Source organism: Carex rostrata, chromosome 3 (genome assembly GCF_964058835.1).
Source record: "Carex rostrata chromosome 3, lpCarRost1.2, whole genome shotgun sequence".
Lineage (NCBI taxonomy): Eukaryota > Viridiplantae > Streptophyta > Magnoliopsida > Poales > Cyperaceae > Carex > Carex rostrata.
This window is the reverse complement of record NC_135920.1, coordinates 7,011,772-7,034,461: the sequence shown is the minus strand read 5'-3', so window position 1 is coordinate 7,034,461 and position 22,690 is coordinate 7,011,772. Positions and strand designations below refer to the sequence as shown.

The window sequence follows — 22,690 nt, the reverse complement described above, 5'->3', positions numbered from 1 at the left end:
TCCAGTCTTTGTACACACTGGAGATTTCATTTAATTAGAAATAATTCAATCTTCAATGAAATAAACTTCACTTTTCTCTTCTCTTTTTCATGACCTCCCTTTCACACGAAACAATAGTACACAGTTCTACTGTATCAATTTCACCTCTCATGACTCATCATCTATCCTGTGACCAATTCATTTTTTATCCTTGTCTCCTCCTTACCAGAGCTGAGCATCTCCTTTTATTCTTCGTCTTTTATATCTGATCTATATATTATACCTCCGAATTCTCTCCAAGCCCTTAATTAGTTCCTGGAACTCGATAGATACCAAGAGAGCTACTGTATCAAGCAGATCAACTGAGACATTCTTGTACTTAGAAAGAATTCTTCGTTTCCTTTCTCAGCTGATCGATCCAATCCCCTTCTCTTCTACAGAGAGATCAAGAGAAAACAAAAAACAAAGAGATCCAACTCGTGCACAGCCCTCTATATATCCTCTGTACAAGTGCCAAATCCACAGATACACAGTCACCCCCTTGTATACTAACTACTCTCCTCTCTCTCCACATGATGCAATTCAGCAGCCAGGCTGCACCACCTCAACATACCCTCCTTAAACCTAACCCTAATAACATCCATGGCTTATTTCTAGATCCATCATCTCCAAATAATTTATTCAACAATCGGCTGACCCGCCCGTGGCCAGGTAGTTTTCCAACCTCATCAAAAACCCTCGGAAGTTTCAACACAGCTGGTTGCATGGAGCAGCTACTCGCGCACTGTGCCAGTGCAGTAGAGTCGAACGATGCAACCCTAGCTCAGCAATTGCTCTGGGTGCTAAACAACATTGCACCGCCTGAAGGAGATTCCAACCAACGCCTCACCTCTGCGTTTCTTCGTGCCTTGATCTCCCGTGCATCAAATTCAGGTTCTTGCAAGATACTTGCTAGTGCTGCCGGGGCTCTAGCTGCTACCAATTCATCACTTTCTGATGCTCTGCACAGATTCTCAGCTGTCGAGCTTGCGAGTTTTGTTGATCTCACACCATGGCACCGTTTCGGCTATTCTGCAGCGAACGCTGCTATAGTTGAAGTTTCAGAAGGTTTCCCTACAATTCATGTGGTTGATCTAAGCACTACGCACTGCATGCAGATGCCAACACTTATTGATGCGCTATCTAATAGGCCTGAGGGGCCACCTATTCTAAGGCTGACAGCTGTTAGTTTAACCGACGAAACGCTGCCGCCTCCACTACTTGACATGCCATATGAAGAATTGGGTGCAAGATTGATCAATTTTGCTCGGTCACGAAATGTTCCCATGGACTTTAGGGTTATTCATTCTAGCCCTTCTGATGGCTTCAGTGATGTCCTGGATCAACTAAGGGTACAGCAATTGGTATCAGATGGTGAAGCTTTGGTAGTGAACTGCCAGATGATGCTGCACTGTATACCTGATGAAACAGCTGGCACTGTCGCATCTACCGTAGGGATAAACCCTTCCATATCTCTCCGGTCAATGTTTCTCAAAGCACTAAGAAGCCTTGAACCGGCGTTAGTTACCATTGTAGATGAGGATGCAGATTTTACCTCGCCTGATGTTGTGACGAGACTAAGATCGGCATTTAACTACTTATGGATACCATATGATACAGTTGATACTTTTTTACCAAGAGGAAGCGAGCAAAGAAAGTGGTACGAGGCAGGGATAAGTTGGAAGATCGATAATGTCATAGCCCAAGAAGGGTTGCAACGTGTAGAAAGGCTTGAATCAAAGGGAAGATGGGGCCAAAGAATGAGAAATGCTGGGTTTCGAGCATTAGGGTTTGGTGAAGAGGCTGTTGTGGAGGTTAAAGGGATGCTCGATGAACACTCTGCTGGATGGGGCCTCAAAAGAGACGAGGAGGATCTAGTTTTGACATGGAAAGGGCATAATGTAGTGTTTGCGACTGCATGGGTTCCATGATCGTCGAAATAATAGCTTGAAGGTATTAACTTAAGTGATTGATATAAGGGTTTTCACTAGTTTCATCTACTGATTTATTGCTTAGAGTTCTTCTCTAATTTTGGTTTCTAAGTTGTATCAAGTCTTGCTTTTTGTTTGTGTGCATGTGTTAGTAAAAACATTAAGGATAAACTTCTTTAAATTAAGGCTTTGGCATCACGAAATGCTACAATGGCTAATATATTTCCAATAATTGTAATAGGCATGATTTGATTTTTATAATGTTAATAGAAAAATCGATTTGCACTGAGAAAAAAACTTGTTGGAAGCTTTAAAAGCATGCCTGATATATAGATGTGTTGAATAATTATGATATGAACGTGAATAATGGCATATACATTAATTCCAGCAATTTATATTACTGGTAAATTACCTTAGCCTAGCTTGTGTTGTGCTGTCATTAATACTTTCAGAAGCAAATTGTAAGATCTAAGATGCAATTGCAATTCCATCATATACAGCATCATATTTTATGTAGAATCTCAACCATTTACACTTCATGGTTATAACTTGATACTGATCTTACAAATTGTAAAATACACACTCATAAAAAAAAAAATCGAGTTGTTATCTTAACTGAGCTAGCTAGTCTTCGTTTTCCAGTTCCTTCTCTTCGCTTTAGCTTGATTAATTTAACAAGAACATAATAACTTGGTTATATTTAATACGAATTAATTATGTGATTACCCTGTTCCAACTGAAATTAACTATTTTCCATTAGATTTGTACCAAAAAGAAAACGAAGGAAGAGACAAAAAAAAGGTAATCTTCTTTTCCATTTGCTTGAAAAATTATGTTGAATGTTGTTAATGAGAAATATATTCGTTTTCAAAAAATTAAATTTATTGAATTGAATTTTATAATAATAATCTCTACAAAAGGCCTATTGTTATAAAATAAATATAGACAAGCATAAGATGAATAAACAAAATAGAGAGGAAAAGATGACAATCTCTTTATTCATATATTTCTCATATGTGTGTACAATACAAGATTACAAAGCCTCTATTTATAGGCTACAAATTGTAAATGAAAGCCATACAAATAATAAATGGAGAAATGAATCCCAATAGTAGTGAGCATCAATATGCATGAAGTAGTGGGGAAATAAATTGAGGATTAATATGAGAGTTACAAAATGAATGACATCCACACATTTAATATATATTCACAACACTCCCCCTTGGATGTCAATTATATAAGAATATGCCTCATTAAAACCTTACTAGTAAAAACCCTATGGGATAAAAACCTAGTGAAGGAAAAAGAGTACAATATTCTTCTAAATACGCAATTACAGCCTTACCAGGAAAACCCAGTAGGAAAAACCATGGTTAAGGAAAATATAGTGCATATTAACTCCCCCTCATGACAGCATCAATCAAGATCTTTAAGTCGGCGAACTCCAATATTACGAACTAGTTTTTTGAATATTGCAGTAGGGAGTGCCTTAGTGAATAAATCTGCTGGATTTTTCACTTGAACGGATTTGCTAAACATTAATAACATTATTCTTTTGAAGATCATATGTGAAAAAGAATTTTGGTGAAATATGTTTTGTTCTATCTCATTTAATGTATCATTCATTTCATTGAGCAATACATATAATATTATATTCATATATGATCTTCGGGATCATTTCTCTAAAATACAATCTACATGTCTGACAAATGTGTTAAATCACAGATCTTAACCAAACACATACTTAACTTGCTTTTGTGTATTGCTAAATTTTCTCATAGGTAGCGAAATATATGTTTAATTATATGTCAATATCTTCGCGTGAGAGAAAAACTATATCTTGCTAATAAATTTACTATAAATGATATATCATGTATTGAATGCTCATCAAGATAAGGGCTCATATTGCACTAAGATATGGTACTTCAGGACCAAATAGTTCTTCATCATTTTCTCGAGGTCTAAATGATCTTTATTCACATCTAATGATCTTACAACCATCGAATTGCTTAATGAATGTTATTTATCCATATAAAATTATTTCAGCACTCTTGCAATATAATTTTCTTGATGCATAAAAATATCATTTTTAAATGTTCAATTTGCAATCCAATGCAGAACTTTGTTCTTCCAAGATCTTTCATCTCAAATTCTTCATTTAAATAATTTATTCTTTTGGAAGCTCTTCAGGAGTTCCAATGATACTTAGATCGTCAACATATACTGCAGTTATAATAAAATTATTTATATATCTTTTCATGAAAATACATGGACAGGTCGTATCATTCTTATATCCATGTTTCAATAAATATTCACTTAAACGATTATAGCATATGCATCCATATTGCTTTAATCGATATACAAATTTATTCAATTTAACTGAATAATGTCTCAAGAACCTAAATTACATGCTTCAGACATCTTAAATCTTTCAGAGATTTTCATATAAATATCATTATCAAGCGAGCCATTTAAATAGGCTGTAACAATATCCATTAGGTGCAAATTAAGTCCTTCATGGACTGCCAGACTAATTATATATCAAAAAGTTGTTGCATCCACCACATATGAGTATATCTCAAAATTTTACCTTTCTCATTTTATTTTCTCATAAATATTCATTTATATCCTACTGGTTTTATACCTTGAGGTACAAGGACTACAGGTCCAAAAACTTCTCATTTTTCAAGAGAGTTTACCTCTACCTCAATTGCACCTTTCTATTTTGGCCAATCATTCTTTTGTCGACATTCTTTAATAGACTTCTAGTCATGATTCTCAATATTTATTATGTTTAGCGCTATATTATATACAAAAATATTATTGATATCAATTTCATCTCGGTTCCATCTTATTTCATTCATGATATAATTTATCGAGATCTCTTTATTTTCATGAATTTCAGATACCTGAGTTTCTGCTGGAACTCCAATATTACTTATAATTTTATTCTCTTCTGGAGTTTTATCTGAAATTATCATATCCTCGACTTGATCATTTTCATTATTTGCTCCTTTTCTTTTTCGAGAATTTTTATATTTTTAATCTTTGGAACCAATTGCTTTTCCACGCTTCATGCGTGTTATAATTAGTCTGTCCAACAGGGACACCGACTTTAATTGGAGCATTAGCAGCTGGTACATGTGATTTGGTCACGTTCTTTGAGTTTGTGAATGTGTCTGGCAATTGATTCACTAACCTTTGCAAATGAATTATCTTTTGAATATTTAGTTCACATTTTTTAGTACGAGGATCAAAATAAGACAATGATAATTCATACTAATATATTTTTTTCCAGCTGATAGTTTTCTCCCCCTAAGGTTGAAAATTTTTATTCATCAAAATCACAACCGGAAAAATTAGCCATAAATAAATCTCCCATCAATGGTTCTAGATACTCTATTATATATGGAGATTCAAAATCAATATAAATTCCCAACTTTTTTTTATATCACATTTTAGTGCATTGTGGTGGAGCAATTAGAACATATATCACATATTCAAAAATTCTTATATGAAAAATATTAGGTATGTGACCAAAAATCAATTATAAGGGGAAACTTTATAATAGCTAGTTGGCATGATGCGAATTAGTTTTATTGCATGTAAAATATCATATCTTCTTTTTATATATGAACATCTACATGATGTTCAATATTAATTCCAACATTTTTTAGATGTATTTTCATAATTGGATAATCATAAAATTATGCTCTTTAATCAAATCAATTGAGCAAGTAATCTCGCAAACGCCAGGTTGTGATTTGATAATAAACATACATGTGACCATCTTATTGATGCATCAATTAAAATCATAAAATATTCAAATGGTTCACATGTTGGATATATTGTTCCACAAATATCATATTGTATACGTTCTAGAAATAAAACCAACACATAAAAAATTCATCAGATTAAAGAATCTTCTGGTTCTTTGATGAATGTTTACATTAATTCTCTATTATTTTTCGCATCACTATTGATCCGGAATGGTCCAACCGGTCATGCCAAACTATAAACATATTCTTGTATGTAAACTTCTGGTTTACAATAACATGTGTTTCAATTGCATTAATATATGTGTAGTACAAGTCAGAGAAAAAACATATGCAATTTATTTTCAATATGCATTGTTTTTCATATATTCAATATTTTTTCATTAGTTGTCTCAATATGATATCCATTTCGGTGGATATTCTTAAAACTTAACAAATTTATTTGAGACTTATAAGAATATAATACATCATCATCAATATAAATTTGTATTCCTTCATGTAACAACAAAATAACTTTTCTGGAGCTTTCAATCAATTTTTTTTTTATAAAAATAAATAAACACCATTTCAACAATAATCAATAATAAAAAGAATAAATAAGTAGTATTTAAAAAAATTAAACATAAATAAGCAAATTTTATCTTACATTTACATTTTTTTATGCACTATAATCAATATAAATAATAAATAAGTATTAATTCATTTTTCAAAATAAAGAATAAACAACTTTTCATTTTTTATCTTACAATTTTCCGTAACAACATAAAAGATAAAAATTAAAATTCCACCTTATAATGTAATACCTCTAATGAAATAGATAAGCTTCTTTAAGGCATTGTATTAATAGAAACGAACAAGCTTCTTTTAGGGCATTGTATTAATAGAAAATTAAATGATTTATGAAATTAAATCATCTCTTTTCAAATTATTTTGTATAAGTTTGATATACTATTTTTTTTTCAAATAGTGAGGGCTCAATTTTTCATAAATGTCACCTATTTTATATATTTCTTTTTCATCATTCGAATAATGTCAAATCATTTGACTAAATTGAGTTTGTCCATAATAGTTCAATACAATGTTTTGACGTACTACAGGTACATTGGCGTACGACAGGTACATGAATAATAATAACATGAATTTTCTTATTTGTCATTCTCTTCACTTTCTAATTATTTCTCCACTTCTAGTGGTAATTCTTTTTGTTCATTTATTTTTTCACTTCTAGTGGAATGATGCGCTTTTTCTTCATTATCACGTCCATATCTAATAGTTTGTCCATCATATTATTTTCCACTTCATGTGTAATTATTATTTTGTTCAACCAGAACAAGACATGAGGCTTCAATAATTTATTATAATTAAACTTCAGGTCAATTGATAAAATTGATGAAATAGCTTCAGGCCAATTTCATTAATATAATTTATATTCATATGGCTTCGGGTCATTTCATTAACATAATATAATGTAAAAGATAATGTATAAACTCGAAATATTTCTTGAATCTTCTTCGGGAAGAGTACATCAAAAAATTCCACATCATTAAATCTTATTGAAATCTTCTTCAAGAAGATATATTGAAATATTCTCATATTAATTTTTGTGAGCCACATAAATCTTTTTCAGGAAGATTAAATTATTAAAAAAAAATATGAACATCACATTAATTTTTGCACATTATTTAAATTTTCTTCATTATCTTTCCACTTCCGGTGGAAATATGTGTTTTTGTAATAATCACCATGATAATAAACTCATTCTTGTACGTCCACGTCCACAAGTTTTTTTTTTCAAATTTATTATTATATATTGCTATATTTACTTCAAGAAATGAAGCAGAACAAATTGAATTATTTTGTCCAACAACTCATTATAATATCTTCAACCATAAAAAGATAATAAATCAACTTAGAATATCTTTTAACTTCTTCAAGAAGATTAAATTATTAAAAAAATATATATAAACATCATGATAAATTTGCACATCATATAATTTTTCTTTATATCTTCTTCAGGAAGATCTTCTTAATATCTTTTGAAATCTTCTTCAAGTTGATAAAATGGCTACAATGGCTTCGGGCCAATTGCTCGGTGCATTTTATAAAATTGAGAATTTTCGTAATATCTCTTGAAATCCTCTTCAAGAAGATTCAATTATTGAAGAAAAAAAAATATGAACCACTATACAATATTTATACATCATATAAGTCTTTTTCAAGAAAAATTTTCTTTTAAATCTTCTTCGGGAAGATTAAATTAAAAAATGCACTTCATATAAAATTCTATGAATCATACTAAACATCTCAAAATAAATATAAATAAATTGATAACTTATTTCATTTAGCAATTACTAGGAAATATTATTTATATAAATGAAATTGAAATAAAAGTTATTAAAATTACCTCGAATCTTCAACTAGTAGAGCTCTCGTGCTGATAACGTGTTATAAAATAAATATAAACAAGCATAAGATAAATAAACAAAATAGAGAAGAAAAGATGACAATCTCTTTATTCATATATTTCTCATATGTGTGTACAATACAAGATTACAAAGCCTCTATTTATAGGCTACAAATTGTAAATGAAAGTCATACAAATAATAAATGGAGAAATGAATTCCAATAGTAGTGGGGAAATAAATTGAGGATTAATATGGGAGTTACAAAATGAATGACATCCACACATTTAATATATATTCATAACACCTATAATATTTTTTACAAATCTAAAAACCTAATATAATAAAAAAAAAAATTAATGCACATGTGAAAGTTCGTATATATACATACAGGGAAATATAAGTATATATTATTTCTTAAAATGAAGAGAGAGCATATGAAAAAATATGGACTCCATGATCATAATAAACAATATATGAGTAAAAATAGAATAGGATGAATAAGTATATATGTTAATGATGTTACATAAATAAAAGGTTTTAAAACTTTTAACTTTCTTCGTGAAGAATAGATTTTTTCTCTTTTAGAAAATTCAAGGTTGATAAATGCATATATTTATCTTCCTTCTGTCGGTTTAATAGCTACTAGAGAAGCAGCTTTTGCAAAGCTACATGGCATTTATACGTCGGATTTGTTGTATAATCCCATTATAACTGATTGGCTCGTATTATATATATAGAGAGAGGGGGGTTGACTACTCTACTTACATAAGTATATGAGGGTATATGCTTATAAGTCATTTTTTCGTTTTCAAAATCCAAAAAGTCAATATGAATCGTTAGATGTGATCTCTATATTGAAATGTACCTGGAGACCAAATTTTACATTTTTTGATTTTTTTTACTATTTATTAAGCCACTTTGAAAATCGTTGATCCAACGGTGGCTTCTGATTTTACTATTTTGTTAAGTCATCGTTGGATCAGCAATTTTCAAAGTGGCTTAATAAATAGTAAAAAAATTCAGAAAAATGTAAAATTTGGTCTCCAAGCACATTTCAATATAGAGATCACATCTAACGGTTCAGATCGACTTTTTAAATTTTGAAAACGGAAAAATGACTTATAAGCATATACCTTCATATACTTATGTAAGTAGAGTAGCCAACCTATATATATATATATATATAGAGAGAGAGAGAGAGAGAGAATGGGTAAGCTTTTTTAATTGTTTCAATACAAGTTTGGCAGTCACTGCCAACATTCTAAAAAAAAAAGAGAATGGCTAAGCTCAAATCGTTTATTCTTGGACTCAGGAACAAACGACTCAGTTCTCTGATTTCCGAAGTTCAAACGGTCGATCCAAACCGCTAAATGTTTAATCTATATTAAAATGTGCTTGGAGACAAAATTTTATATTTTTTGGAATTTTTTTACTATTTATTAAGATGGTTTGAAAGTTGCCGTTTTTTTATGGTGCAAAATTTTAATAAAAACAGTGATTTTCAAACCATCTTAATAAATAGTAAAAAAATTCCAAAAAATATGAAATTTTTTCTCCAAGCACATTTTAATATAGATTAAACATCTAACGGTTTGAATCGGCCGTTAGAACTTCGAAAATAGAAGAACCGAGTTGTTTGTTCCTGAGTCCAGGAACAAACGATTTGAGCTTAGCCATTCTCTCTCTCTCTATCTATCTATCTATCTATATATATATATGTGTATCATATGAATTTCCTGACATCATTGCAACTGATCATCAGCGCCTGAAGACGTACCTGTTGAAGAAAGTGTGCTAAGTCCTCCATATACATATAAAATTGCTAATTGCATCTATTAAATTTTGTAAAATTTATATACATTAGTACTTTTCAGCCTCTTTTATAAAATAGAATTACATAATTTATTAGTTCTCCAATTTTAATATTCTACTTTCATCTCCAAACTTAATATCAATTAATGAAGTACAAGATTTTTTTATTTTTGATAGTTGGCGGCGAAGTACCGCCAACAAATATATTGATAAGAAAAATATTCTATTTACAAGATTTGGGATGCTATTTGTACCAGCAATCTCTGTACATTGGAAATAAATTACATCAACTTGCAAAATAGACACTAAAAGTAGACAATAAAGCCCTACGTGGGAGCCCCTTTGTCTATACCCGCGGAATGACCACGGTAAAATATCAAGTGTTGTATTATTTATCAACCTATGTACCGGTTTGCGCTTATTAGAAAAGAACCTCATGTTCTTTTCTCGTGTCCATACCGTATTCCTTTGCGCCTTTACTCTGGAAAAAGCCCCATTTGAGCCATTTTCCAGTAGTCGCATATAGGTCCACCTTGATCTCCTGGAGCTGGCATGTTATACAGTGCACAAAGAGATCTGTCGAAAATATATTGCGTAGACACGTCCACATAATGTGATCGATCCCATGTTTCCATATCCGAAGAGCCACATAGCTGAAGTGCAAGAAAATTTGCAAATCTGCAATTTTCTTTTATAATATTGAGTAGGTAAAAAAGTTATGACATAACAATTCAATTATAAGCAACTAAAACTGAATTAATTTGAGCCAATAAACTCAAAAGAAGTAAAACATGGCAACAAAAAAGAGCTCGATCGCATAGGCCCTCATAATAGACAAACAGAATTTTCTGCAAGAAAAAAACAAAAGAGCTCGATCGCATAATGGAAAGCCTACGGGCGTGAATTTTTGCAAAAAAAAAAAAACAAAAAACAAAAACAAAAAAAGAAAAAGAAAAAGAAAAAGAAAAAAGGAATTTTCTACAAGAAACCAATAATTGAATTTGACAACTGATTTAAATCAGGACATAGCAGGCAGCATGTTTCTAGAATTGTCCCATCACCTTGCATAAAGATAAGGGAAGCTAAGGATTTTCGGGGATAAATAAATAATTGCTGGAGGAGCTTTATAAAAATAGAATAAGGTGAACAATTTTTTTAAAATAAAATATAATTGTATAATTAATTTTAATACAAGCATATTTTATAAAAAAATTAAAAATATAGAAAAAAAAATTAATTCAAAGAAAATTGAGTCACGGGTAGTGTCTACTCCTAAATCCATCTAGTTCTTGTCATTGTGCTTATATAATGATAAGGGGCGTGCTCTTTATTATTCTACCAAGAAATTAAAAGTTCAAATCATAATTGTTCATATAATTAGATTGTGCTACTTTTAATATAAAACAATTTTGTTAAGTGTGATCATTTGCAAAATTTAGAAAATAAGTAAACAAGTACAAAGGAAGTGTCCTTGCTGGATATACTTGTCATTTCATAAGGTAATATGAAATATTTCCATTAATGTAGGTGTGTACAGAAGAATATTTTGAGTTTCCTTTTGATGTGCCTGAGGCCTCTATTCAGTAAACAATTGGGCCATATATACATATTAAAAAAGTGCAAGGCCCACATTTACTATGACATTTACAAGGCCTTATATTAAGATATTGGGCTTTTCCTGACTCATTCTAATCTTTCCCCATCTTTTACAAGTCTCATAGTCTAATTTTAATGGCGTGAGTTGAAGGTTGAGAGCTAAAGATTTTTATTTGGTCACTTTATGTTAAGCGAAATTTATCTGTTGACTACCAAGTCATTTCAAAAAAGAAGAAGAAAAGAAATTATATGTTCCTCCGATTACAATTGGAATCAAACATGAATAAGAAGTCAATCATATAAAATGTTTATACTGAGAATGAAAGTTAATTCTATAGTACACCTTAATTGATTGACTTTATAAATAAAAAATACACGTTAATTCTATAGTACACGCTACTCTAAATTATATACAAAATTCTATATAAATAAAAAATAAAATAAAAATAGAGGCTAATTAACTTCATTTACTATGCATAGGTCCGCCCCGTATAATGTTATCTTTAAAAGAAGAAGAATATACAGCTTATTTTGTTTTAGAATGTTTGATAATTAAGTACCAGACAACAGAGAGTTATACATGTATATTAATATAATATTTTTTATGTACGGTATGACCATCGTTAAATATGCAGTAATGAATCTATTGTTTGATGCACACGTTAATTGTTTGTGTATCTCACAATGATATTAAACTTCAAATAAAATTCTAGCCAAAAAAAAATCTTCAAATAGAACGGAGCTAAATGATATTTTTCTAACTTGCTCATAAAATATCTCCGACCTGATAATGTTTAAACTAAGTGTTTTACACGACAATATTAAATAGAGGGAGACTATGATAATATGCTTAATTATTATGGATCAATATGTACTATAGATTTATATTTCCATTTTTAGAGTTTGAACGCAACCGTTAAACATGATTCATATGAAAATGGTTAGAGATTATTTTTTTTAAAAAAAATTGATTTTTTTTACTATTTTTTTATAGATAGAAAATCACTATTTGCAAATGGTGCATAATTTTTAGGCCAAGTGAATTTTCTCCTATCTGGAAAAATAGTCATTTTTTTAAGAAATGTAAAATTTGGTTTCCAAGCACATTTTTATGGAGATCATGTTTAACGGTTTAAATTAATTGTTTAAAATTTGAAAATAACGATATAATATATAGCACGAGTGAATTTGTAATATGTATATTACCATAGCCTCACTCATATTAATATTAATATTCAACATTTAAAGGCTTTTACTTTTTATTTTGGAATTTGCATATCTTAGAAGAAAACTCTACACACAACTGACTTGTTTCATATCATCCAATCAGTATGAAACAGTGAAATCGAACAAAACTTATATCATATCTTTGTAAGCAACACCATTTCCTACATTTCTGAAGTAGAAAACATGATTGGAAAATACATTTAACATTAACTTGTTTTGAGACATTTATGTTAGAAATAAAACTTGATCCAACAAAAAAAATCTAACCCCGTATAGGGGATACAAGATTGTTTGTCTATGGCGCATCATGAACTCCATCATCCATTCGATTCGAGTTTCTCTTCTTAATTATTATGATTTAAAGGTTCATATTTTTCTTACCCTCTCTTTTCTCATTTAAGAGAAAACATATATTGTATTTCTCTTTAGGAATATTAATGTTGTTACTCATGTGTAGGGGTGCACAAAACGCTCATGACTCGAAACTCAGTTCAGAATCAATTCGGATTCAACTCACTATAACTCGAGTTAAAACTAATCACCCTAAGATGATCGTCTCATGGCTATTGAGAACGAATCAAATCAGATGGTTCTATTTATCAATCTTTCTGACTTGCTCCTACGGAACCAAGGTCGAAAGGATTGAAAGGGTCAGTCATTCACAACCTCTGATGAAGGATTCCTCGAAAAGTTCAGGATTAAGAATCATTTTTATAAATCGAATGGATTCGGTCTTATACATACGCGAGGAAGGTAATCAAAAAAGAAAGAAGATCAGTTCTTTTTTTATCGGTTGATTTATGAGTCGAATCCAAGTTACCTCCAACTCGGTTGGACTCATCACACCAAACCCCAATTCATATATTTCCAATTTTTGAGCTCCACAAAACCTTATACATGCTTCTCACATTGCTGCTTGAAACTAAAAAAAAAAAAAAAATCAGAGAAGCGATTAAACCTAATCCCCATTCCCCACTTTGTGTCCGCCTTGCCACGTCGGTCCAGCCTCCGCTTTATTAGACTCTGTATTGTTTTGTTAGACTTTATCGGTTAGGTAATGTTTAATTATGTAATATTTTGGTATTTTCGTAATTTTTAATTATGTATTGGTCATTATCTCATTATGTATTGCCTTTAATTGTGTATTATTTTGATAAAATATGTAATATTTTTTTTGTTAGAATTAAATTAAACTGTCTCACTATGTACTATGCGTCACGAGTCGACTCGCTTCAACTCGAGTTGCTTGCGAGTTGATTTCAAATCAGAATTTTTGACTCGGAACTGAATTAGCGTCTCGGACTCAACTCGGCTCATGAGCAGCCCTACTCATGTGGTTGTTTATTATACAATTTTTTAGACATTGTTTATTTACGTCCAAAATTTACTTAACTGTAAGATTGTTTTTTTTTAAATTATCATTATAAAAATTATATTATTCGAAAATAAATATTTTTTGTGAACGAAGTTTGAGGAACAATCCTAATTAAAATAATATAGCATTTGAAGAATGCAAACTTTACCTTTATTAGAAATATGTGAGATAGGAAATTTTTAAGGGACTTGCACAGAAAATCTCGCTAGTAACACTTAATTAAATTGAAGCGTAGTGAGTTCCCATTATAATTTTATGAATCAAATGGATCTCATTTATCCCAGGACCCATTGTTTCTTTTCGCAGCTGTGAGCAGGTGCTGGTAGTACTAATTGTATACCCAGCCATCAAAGAAAGAAAAATATAAATATTCCATTATTAATATGAAATATCTTTTAATTTGGATTTCTTTTTTTTTGAAATTCAAGTAGCGACTATCAGGTGTACAATTAAAAATAGATGTGTTTATAATTTCAAAAATCTAAAATAAAAACTGTCTTTTTGCAAAATTTTATATATAGCTGAACCTCTACAACATTTCAACCACATTGAAGTCTCATCCTTGATATCCCGTGCCAATAGCCACAGAGGTTTTCGCTGACGGCCGAAGATACAAGCATTTTGTTGTTTCCACACTCCCCAAAGAACACCCATAATCTGAGTCATTCAAACCCGTTTAGACTCTCTAACCAGTACCTTATACCAGCTCCAAGATGCCTCCCACAACCCTTCTACCGATATATCTAATTGTATCAATTGTCCCATGCATACCCCTTTTAATTTGAATTTCAAAATCAATTTTTGTCGTCAGAAAGTTCAAAATGGTTGTTACGTTAATTTGATTTTATCATCAATTTCTGAAAAGGACATTGGTCACTTGAAAGTTGAAACACGCTTGTCATTAATTAAGGGAGAATTTCATGTATATCCCTCAAAAATCTTGAAATTGCATGTCCTCTAAAATTAATAATATCATATTTACCCTTCTAAATTTTATAAACTCACGAATTTATTTATTTTATTGATTTTCTATTAAAAAAATATTTTAAAGAAGTACCAATTTATTATGTTGACTTAGCCCCCTTTAATTTGAACTATGTAAGTTACACCACTGATTAGAAGACTACATAATTTTCTCTTAAACGTAAAATCGGTACATTTTTAAAGTGAGTTTTAATAGAAAAGAAGATAAAGATGATTCCATGTACTCTGATTCATTGTAGCCACGTATTCTAATCTAAGAGCAATACCAAAAATTTTCAAAGAGGAGTTACCTTGACTTAAGTCTGCCTTCAGCCTTTTTCACCTAATTTGAAAGTAAATAAAGTAAGTAAATTTGTGAGTTTTAAAATTTAAAAGAGTAAACACGATATTAAGAACTTTAGAAGATATTATACGTAATTTTGAAATTTTTTAGGGGTGTACATGAAATTCCCCCCTTTATATAACAATGCCAGGGGCATGGTGATAAGATGGGTGGGGCTCCCACTACGTTCATTTATCGTTCACCACAAATAAATAATGTTCTATTATTTAGATATTAGTGACAACACACAATTAAAGAACCTAAGATAATTTACTTTTTTTTTTATATATAAGAGGTAGGTTATAAACAATTAATTATGCCTAGTGAGAGGAGACCCATTTGTAATTACCCATTATCTTTCATTACTGATAAATGATTGGATGCTTGGAACTATGCCTTGTGAATTGTGATTGCCATTGTTTAAAGAAACTTCTAAAGTAGGTATCACATGGATGGAAAAACTTACCAAAAATTTGCTATTTAAATCAAATAATTTGCTTGAACGAAATTATTAGAAACTATACTCCAATGATTGCTTAATTCAACACGACTTTTAAATGTATAACATAAGCTGAAAGATGAAAAATGTTATTCTGAAAAAGAAATTAAGTTGTACGGGTAAACAGATAATTCCACACAAATATATGAACCTTCTCGTTAATTATCCACTCTTTAATTAATAGATGTAATTAACTAAACAAGTCTCATGCCTTTACTTGAATTATCGGGTTGAATGGAGGCATTTTCATATCTGTATGTGTCTAAAATTTATATTCTATCTTTATCGGTTAAAACTAACGGAAAATGAACAAATAATGTAAATTGAAAACTCAAAACACACCACACGTGCACTGTGGAGGTGCGCATGACTTATTTGCTTAATTTTGTATTCTGCTTTGTAATAAGTCATGTGCACCTCCACAATAGTAATATTATAATTTTGAAATATTAAGGTGGTACCTAAATTTTTTTCGAATTATATAGTTCTATGCATAAATGAAAAATTATCATATATAATTTTATATTTATCGATTATCTTATATTGTTACTGATATTAATTAGCTGTTGTCTAAATCCATATTTGATGAACTAACAACAAAGTTTTCTTATTTTTATCCATACTCATCAAATTAACGAAAAAAAAAATGTTCTTATTTTATACCCGTGTTACTTAGTTTGATACGGACATAATAAATGAGTAAAAGAATTTTATTAATATTTTACTGTAAACTATCATTTGAAACAAAAAAAAAAGAATTAATTAAGTCTGTTAAATAGAATCTCATCTAGTGATCTGTGTTGAGATTTTGCTATATTCCTAAATCCTTGTAATATCAAAATCCGCAGCATTACTCAAGTATATATTATGGCCTCAGGTACTTCAAATTTCTCCGTTTCTTTTTAACCTTATTATCCATCTGCAATGTAGTGATTTTTAAAGCCGCCAAACTCCCTAGAAAAATTGTTTCCGTAAACAATTAAGTTGCTCGTAAAAATAAAATAATACCAAGGAAAAAAAATGAAAGTACTTAACAAACTTTTGCAATTAGTGGGATAAATTTTGATCGCATGTGGCAGTGATGAAATTTCTCTCTTCAGTTCTCTATGCATTTCAAGCGGGTATTCTTCTCAGCCGATTTTTTTATTTATATCCAAAAATTAAATCAAATTACAAAAAATAACCGAAGTACTGTTGAAATTCGAAAATTACCCAATCCGGTTACCCAGTAACCGGATTTTTTTTTTTCCGGTTACCCAATTCCCGGAATTGGAAAAAATGTCCGGTTATTGGATAACCGGAAATATGGTTTTGGTCCAGTTATCCAATAACCGGTTTTTTTTTTGTTTTTTTTTGTTTTTAAACTCATTTTTTATAACAATATTTATATGTATATGTATATGTATATGTATATTTTTCTATAATTTTAAATTTCAGATTTGATTTACAAATTTTTTTTTGTGTAAATTTGATAAATCTAATTTCATGTTTCAGAAGAAACGCATAATTTGAAATTATAAAATTATTTTTTTTGAAAATTATTTTTTTTCTGTATCATGGTTAATTTTCAGATTTAATTTACAAATTTTATTTGTAAATTTGATAGATATAAATACGATGTTTATATCTATCAAATTTACAAATAAATTTGTAAATTAAATCTGAAAATTAACCATGATACAGAAAAAATAATTTTATAATTTCAAATTATGCGTTTTTTTTGAAACATGAAATTAGATTTATCAAATTTACACAAAAAAAATTTGTAAATCAAATCTGAAATTTGAAATTATAGAAAAATATACATATACATATAAATATGGTTATAAAAAAATGAGTTAAAAAAAAAAAAACCCGGTTATTGGATAACTGGACCAAAAACATATTTCCGGTTATCCAATAACCGGACATTTTTTCCAATTGTGGGAGTCGGGTAACCGGAAAAAAAAAAAAATCCGGTTACTGGGTAACCGGATTGGGTAATTTTCGAATTTCAACGGTACTTCGGTTATTTTTTGTAATTTGATTTAATTTTTGGATATAAATAAAAAAATCGGTCTTCTCAGAGTATATTTTACCTAAAAGCTATACTTGTATAATTTGAAACTTAAAACTGGAAAAGAGATAAATTTTTTTATCAAAATTGTCTCTTAAAGTATGCCCTAAATCCATGTTTATCATTTGTCCCAACAAAAAAGATTCCATTATTCTTGCTACAATAATTCAGCTATTTATTATCATATCACAATATCAAAAAATAATACAAAATTCAAAATACTGCAACATATCACAGAAAAGTGTACAAAACAGTAATCAATCCCCTATTAATTCACTCATATCCATCTCTAAACTCTATTTACAGATGGATCGGCTCTCATGGACAATCCATACTCTCATCGTGCAAATTAAATCGTGCACCGCTGGTAGACTCGAGACCTTCTAGAAGCTTCGGCATAAGTGGAACGCGGCCCATCGCCGGGGCCAGAGCCCACCTAATGTAGCAGCCTGCTGACGTGGCTCAACGGGCGCTATCCATGTGTCTTCCCTCCTACTAAGCATCTCCCACATCACGCGCACGTCATCGTATTCGCAAGTGCTAACCTCATATCTAAGCCTCCCCAAACCCCTTCTCCCTTCAATCAAAGGAGAAATCAATGTTAATGTAATGTTACTTAAAAACAAAACAAAAAAATAGTAGTAAAGCATCATTTGAAAATCATAAATTAATAATTGAAATTGGACTGTTAATTTAGGAGAGACTATATATCACCTGATTTGCGGATGCCAAGGCGGGAAGCGACGCCGATGAAGACCCGCCGGATTGGGTAGACGACACGGGACCACCACCCCATGGGGAGAAAATGGACGGTCAGGAGAGAACAGAGAGGAAAGAAGTCTGTTTTCCTCTCTGTTTCCCTTTGCACAGGTTGAAGCCTGCTTGAGATTTGAATAGCTGTTGAAACGACATCAAATATAAAACCCAATCTTGATAGGAATATGTTTGACCATAGGAGATTGCCATGTGTTGAAATATGAATGGGTAATGATGTCAGCTTTGCAGGACTGGGATTGAATATTGACCGTAGGATCGGTCACAGAATAATTTCTGTTGGATGAAACTTTTGGACCATGGCCCATGGGAAGCTGACACGTGGCCTTGTTAAATTTAAAATTCAATTAAGGATAAATCGAGGCCTCGTTGCGCTTATTAAATTTGTGGTCATGATGATTGACACGTGGCCTTGGTAGGTCGCAGTCAAACTTTTTCCATGTGGGGCCAACTGTTTAAATGAAACTTGTGGATTGCGACGTGGCTCCCACATTGTCATCAATCGTGTCGAGAAATTAATGGAATACTTTATAGTAAACCGCTGCTTAAATCCACCTCAACGACCTGAATAGTACAATATTATATATTGATGTCATTTCTGAAATTAAGAAATTAAAATACATTTCAGTGTTGTCCTGTTGTGAGGCAAATATCTTTCATATATTATGATCAAGGTTCGCATCCGAGGGTGGCCAACCCTCCGTCGGCGACACTTGTATCCTTTGCTCCTCAGCCTTAAAAAAATTCTTTACATATATTTCTCACGCGCTCCTTCTCAATAGGTGTATGAAGGACAATCATCCGCCGACACCTTGCCCTCACTTATTAGATCTTGACACAGACATTATAAGCTTTTGGTATCGGAGCATCAAGTCAACAATACGATGACAATTTCGGATCGATTCGTGCAACCTGAGATTTCGGATGTATGACTGTTTGTTAAAACTTAAAACATCTAGAAAGATTACATCAGTCCTAATCAAGCCCGTAGGCCGAAGATTAAGACATTCTTTTTGCTTGTTTCAAGCCCGTAGGCCGAAGATTACATCAGTCCTAATCAAGATAAAAGAAACATACTCCAAAGTCCAAACTATAGTCCAATTACATCATAACTACTCAGAAAACAAAGGAAAAGTGTAACCCAGACAATTCCAACCACAGTTCCTTTTTTCGTTAGATAGTCTGCCAATTTTGCTGCACCTAAAACCCAGATTTACTTTGAACGAGTCCCATATGATCATAATTTCCTTAAACACCCTCCAATCCACCTTCATTGGAGGTTGTAATTCCGTGCATGCCAAGGCCAGTTGCTAATTATCCGTGTGAAAATTACAGTTGTCCATTCCTTTTTCCAAGAGATAATGCACAACATTCTTCATAGGTAGCGCCTCAACATGCAGGGGACACACAGCAATAACCTTAGCAGAGCGGTACGATACCAGTGAACCCTTTATCCGAGAAGACATACCCAATCCCACCTTCCCAACTCTCCTTCCACGATCCATTCAAGTGGCAATCCAGAGCTTCCCCATGCGGATGTAAATACCGGTACACGGGTACAGTACCGAAACCAATTTGAGATTCACAGTTGAGGCAACCATAGTCTCATAAGAAATCAGATTGTCGCATTGCTAGAATTAGTATCTTGGTGTTGCTAGAATTAGTATCTTAATGTTGTAATGCTTAATCTGATTTCATATGAGACTAAGCATTTAGACATCACATCTCGTTACAAAGAAGATTAGACACCACAACTCCTTTTGATTGTCGAATTGCTAGAATTAGGATCTTAGTGTTGCTAGAATTAGTATGTGGGACAAAAATTTTGATTTTTTTAATCCTTCGTAATTACAAGAATAATTATAAGAAAAAAAAGATTGATTTATATCTTTACAAAAAAACACAAGTACCAAAACTTTAGTTCGGTACCTCCCTTTTCACGCGAAAAAAGACGAAAACATATCAAAACAAAAATATTACCACGTAAGCTTTTATTATTTTTTTCAGGTGTAGCACATATCTATTATATATATATAATGCTGATGGGATTCTGCTACAGTACTGCAACAGTAATAGCTACAGTGAGACTGACATATGGGACCCATATCTATTATCTATTTTATATATATAAGTTCTGATGGGTTTTGCACTGTTTATTCAGTGCTGTCTCATTGTGAGCTTTCAGATTTTGATCCAACGGATTATAATAGATTTTGTACTCCTTCGTTGCCGCGTGTCTAAACGCGTGTCTAAATCCACCGCCTTAAACATTTGGCCAAAGAACTGCCGCCTCCCTTCTTTCCTCCACCTCTTCCTGTCTTCTGCCTCCGCCAAAGCCAAACCTTCAGACGGTCATACCTTTTTGTTTCTTCGTTCTCCTCTCCAAGTCTAAGATTCAGCTTCGTCTCCTCTCTGATTTCGATTTCTATGCTTCTCCCACCTCACCTCCTTTTTATCTCACGCGTCTCTTTCAAAAACCCTAACCCATCTCTTTCTCCCCTCTCGACTGTGCCACCATCGGAGCGGCTGCTGGCGTCACTGCTGAAGCCTTTGCGTAGGTGAAATTGGAAATCATGATGAGGTTGATACTGCCACCGCTGACTCTTTCTCATAAGTGAAATTGGAAATCATGAAGCTATTGGCACTGCCGCTAAAGTTTTTGATTAAACTTTAGTTGTTCTTAGCAATATGTATATATTGAAAGTTCATTGATCTTGATCTTTGTAAAAATGAAAGGAAACTTGATTCATGATGATATCGTATAATTTTCTTCAATTTTTTACTTATTTTGTTTTAAATTTTTTTGATGCATAGTGACATCTATTGACAGTGGCAAGAGAGCTTTGGAATTACTGGAGTAGGTATGCAATTCAAGTTCACAAATTTTTTTTTTAACTAATTAGTTATGTTTATATATACTAAGTTTTCATAATGTCTCTTTTTTTTTTTCCTCTTTTGCTTCTACAACCAAATGCAAGTATGATAATAATAGATTGCTCGATACCCAAGATTACATGATATGAACTCCTCAAGAAAGTAAAGGTAATAATATTAATAAAATGTTCATATAACCTACCTCTATATACACGGGTTACTTTCACCACCTGATTTTGTAATTATGCAATTTGTCTTCTGAGATGCATCACAATTAATTATGGAGGAGTCATCTGAGCCCTGTTGTGAACATGTTTTCTAAGAATGTTCCCACAAGAATCAATGTGTGTATGAATCTATATTTATTGCAACAATTGATCAGATCAAGTTGAGCCATTTGTATGGATTTTTTTTTTCTTTTAGTACAAGTTCAAATAATTTGCAGTGGTGAAATTTTATTCAGGTACTTGCAGGAGAAAGCTGAGGTTTGCTCGCTCAAGCCTGTCCAGCTATCTGATGTTTGACGCCTTTGCAACTTCATGTTGCAATAATAACCATTAGGTGACCTTTTTTGATATCCTTTGATTAAACTGGTACCAGTTTAACCTTTTTTTTTTTTTTATTTCTGGTAATACTCTGATGTTGTACGTTTTTAAATTCTGTTTATTTTAAAAGGTACCGAAACTTTGATTATATGTGTACCGCAATTTTGATTCGGCGGACCTTTTATTTTTAGTTACAGGTTCTAAATAGCGCACTATAGTGTTTTCGGATTATAAAATCTATGGTTATCAGCGCTATAGCACGGAAGCGCATTATAGCGCCGCTATTTGAGCATAGTGCTGCTTTTTTAGCCAGTCCGTTATGACGCGATAAATGCTATTTAAACCTTTGATTTTTACAAAAACTAATTAAATTCAGACAATTAAATTTTGTACCCATTTTAAATAAATAGTAAAAATATTTAATTTGGAAGCACATTTTATTGTGGAGATCATGTTGAACGGTTTGGATCGACGATTTGAACTTTGAAAATGTAGA

The 22,690-nt window shown here is 31.6% G+C and overlaps 2 protein-coding genes and 1 long non-coding RNA gene across 3 annotated transcripts; 2 read left to right on the top strand and 1 right to left on the bottom strand.

The window, feature by feature from the left end:
- The first annotated feature begins 187 nt into the window (after positions 1–187).
- LOC144551915 (scarecrow-like protein 32) lies at positions 188–2,134 on the top strand. The gene has a single exon (XM_078300015.1). It carries the CDS (start codon positions 552–554, stop codon positions 1,947–1,949), a length of 1,398 nt encoding a protein of 465 aa, XP_078156141.1. The 5' UTR covers positions 188–551; the 3' UTR covers positions 1,950–2,134.
- A 16,037-nt stretch (positions 2,135–18,171) lies between these two features.
- On the bottom strand, positions 18,172–18,942 carry LOC144551914 (uncharacterized). Its single transcript, XM_078300014.1, has 2 exons — positions 18,716–18,942; positions 18,172–18,578 (listed from the first exon to the last, which is right to left on the bottom strand). The coding sequence occupies exons 1-2, from the start codon at positions 18,795–18,797 to the stop codon at positions 18,385–18,387; spliced, it is 276 nt and encodes a 91-aa protein (XP_078156140.1). The 5' UTR covers positions 18,798–18,942; the 3' UTR covers positions 18,172–18,384.
- A 2,029-nt stretch (positions 18,943–20,971) lies between these two features.
- On the top strand, positions 20,972–22,373 carry LOC144552034 (uncharacterized). Its single transcript, XR_013510929.1, has 4 exons — positions 20,972–21,356; positions 21,590–21,636; positions 21,754–21,817; positions 22,113–22,373. It is a non-coding gene; the product is annotated as an uncharacterized LOC144552034 (long non-coding RNA).
- Positions 22,374–22,690: the final 317 nt, after the last annotated feature.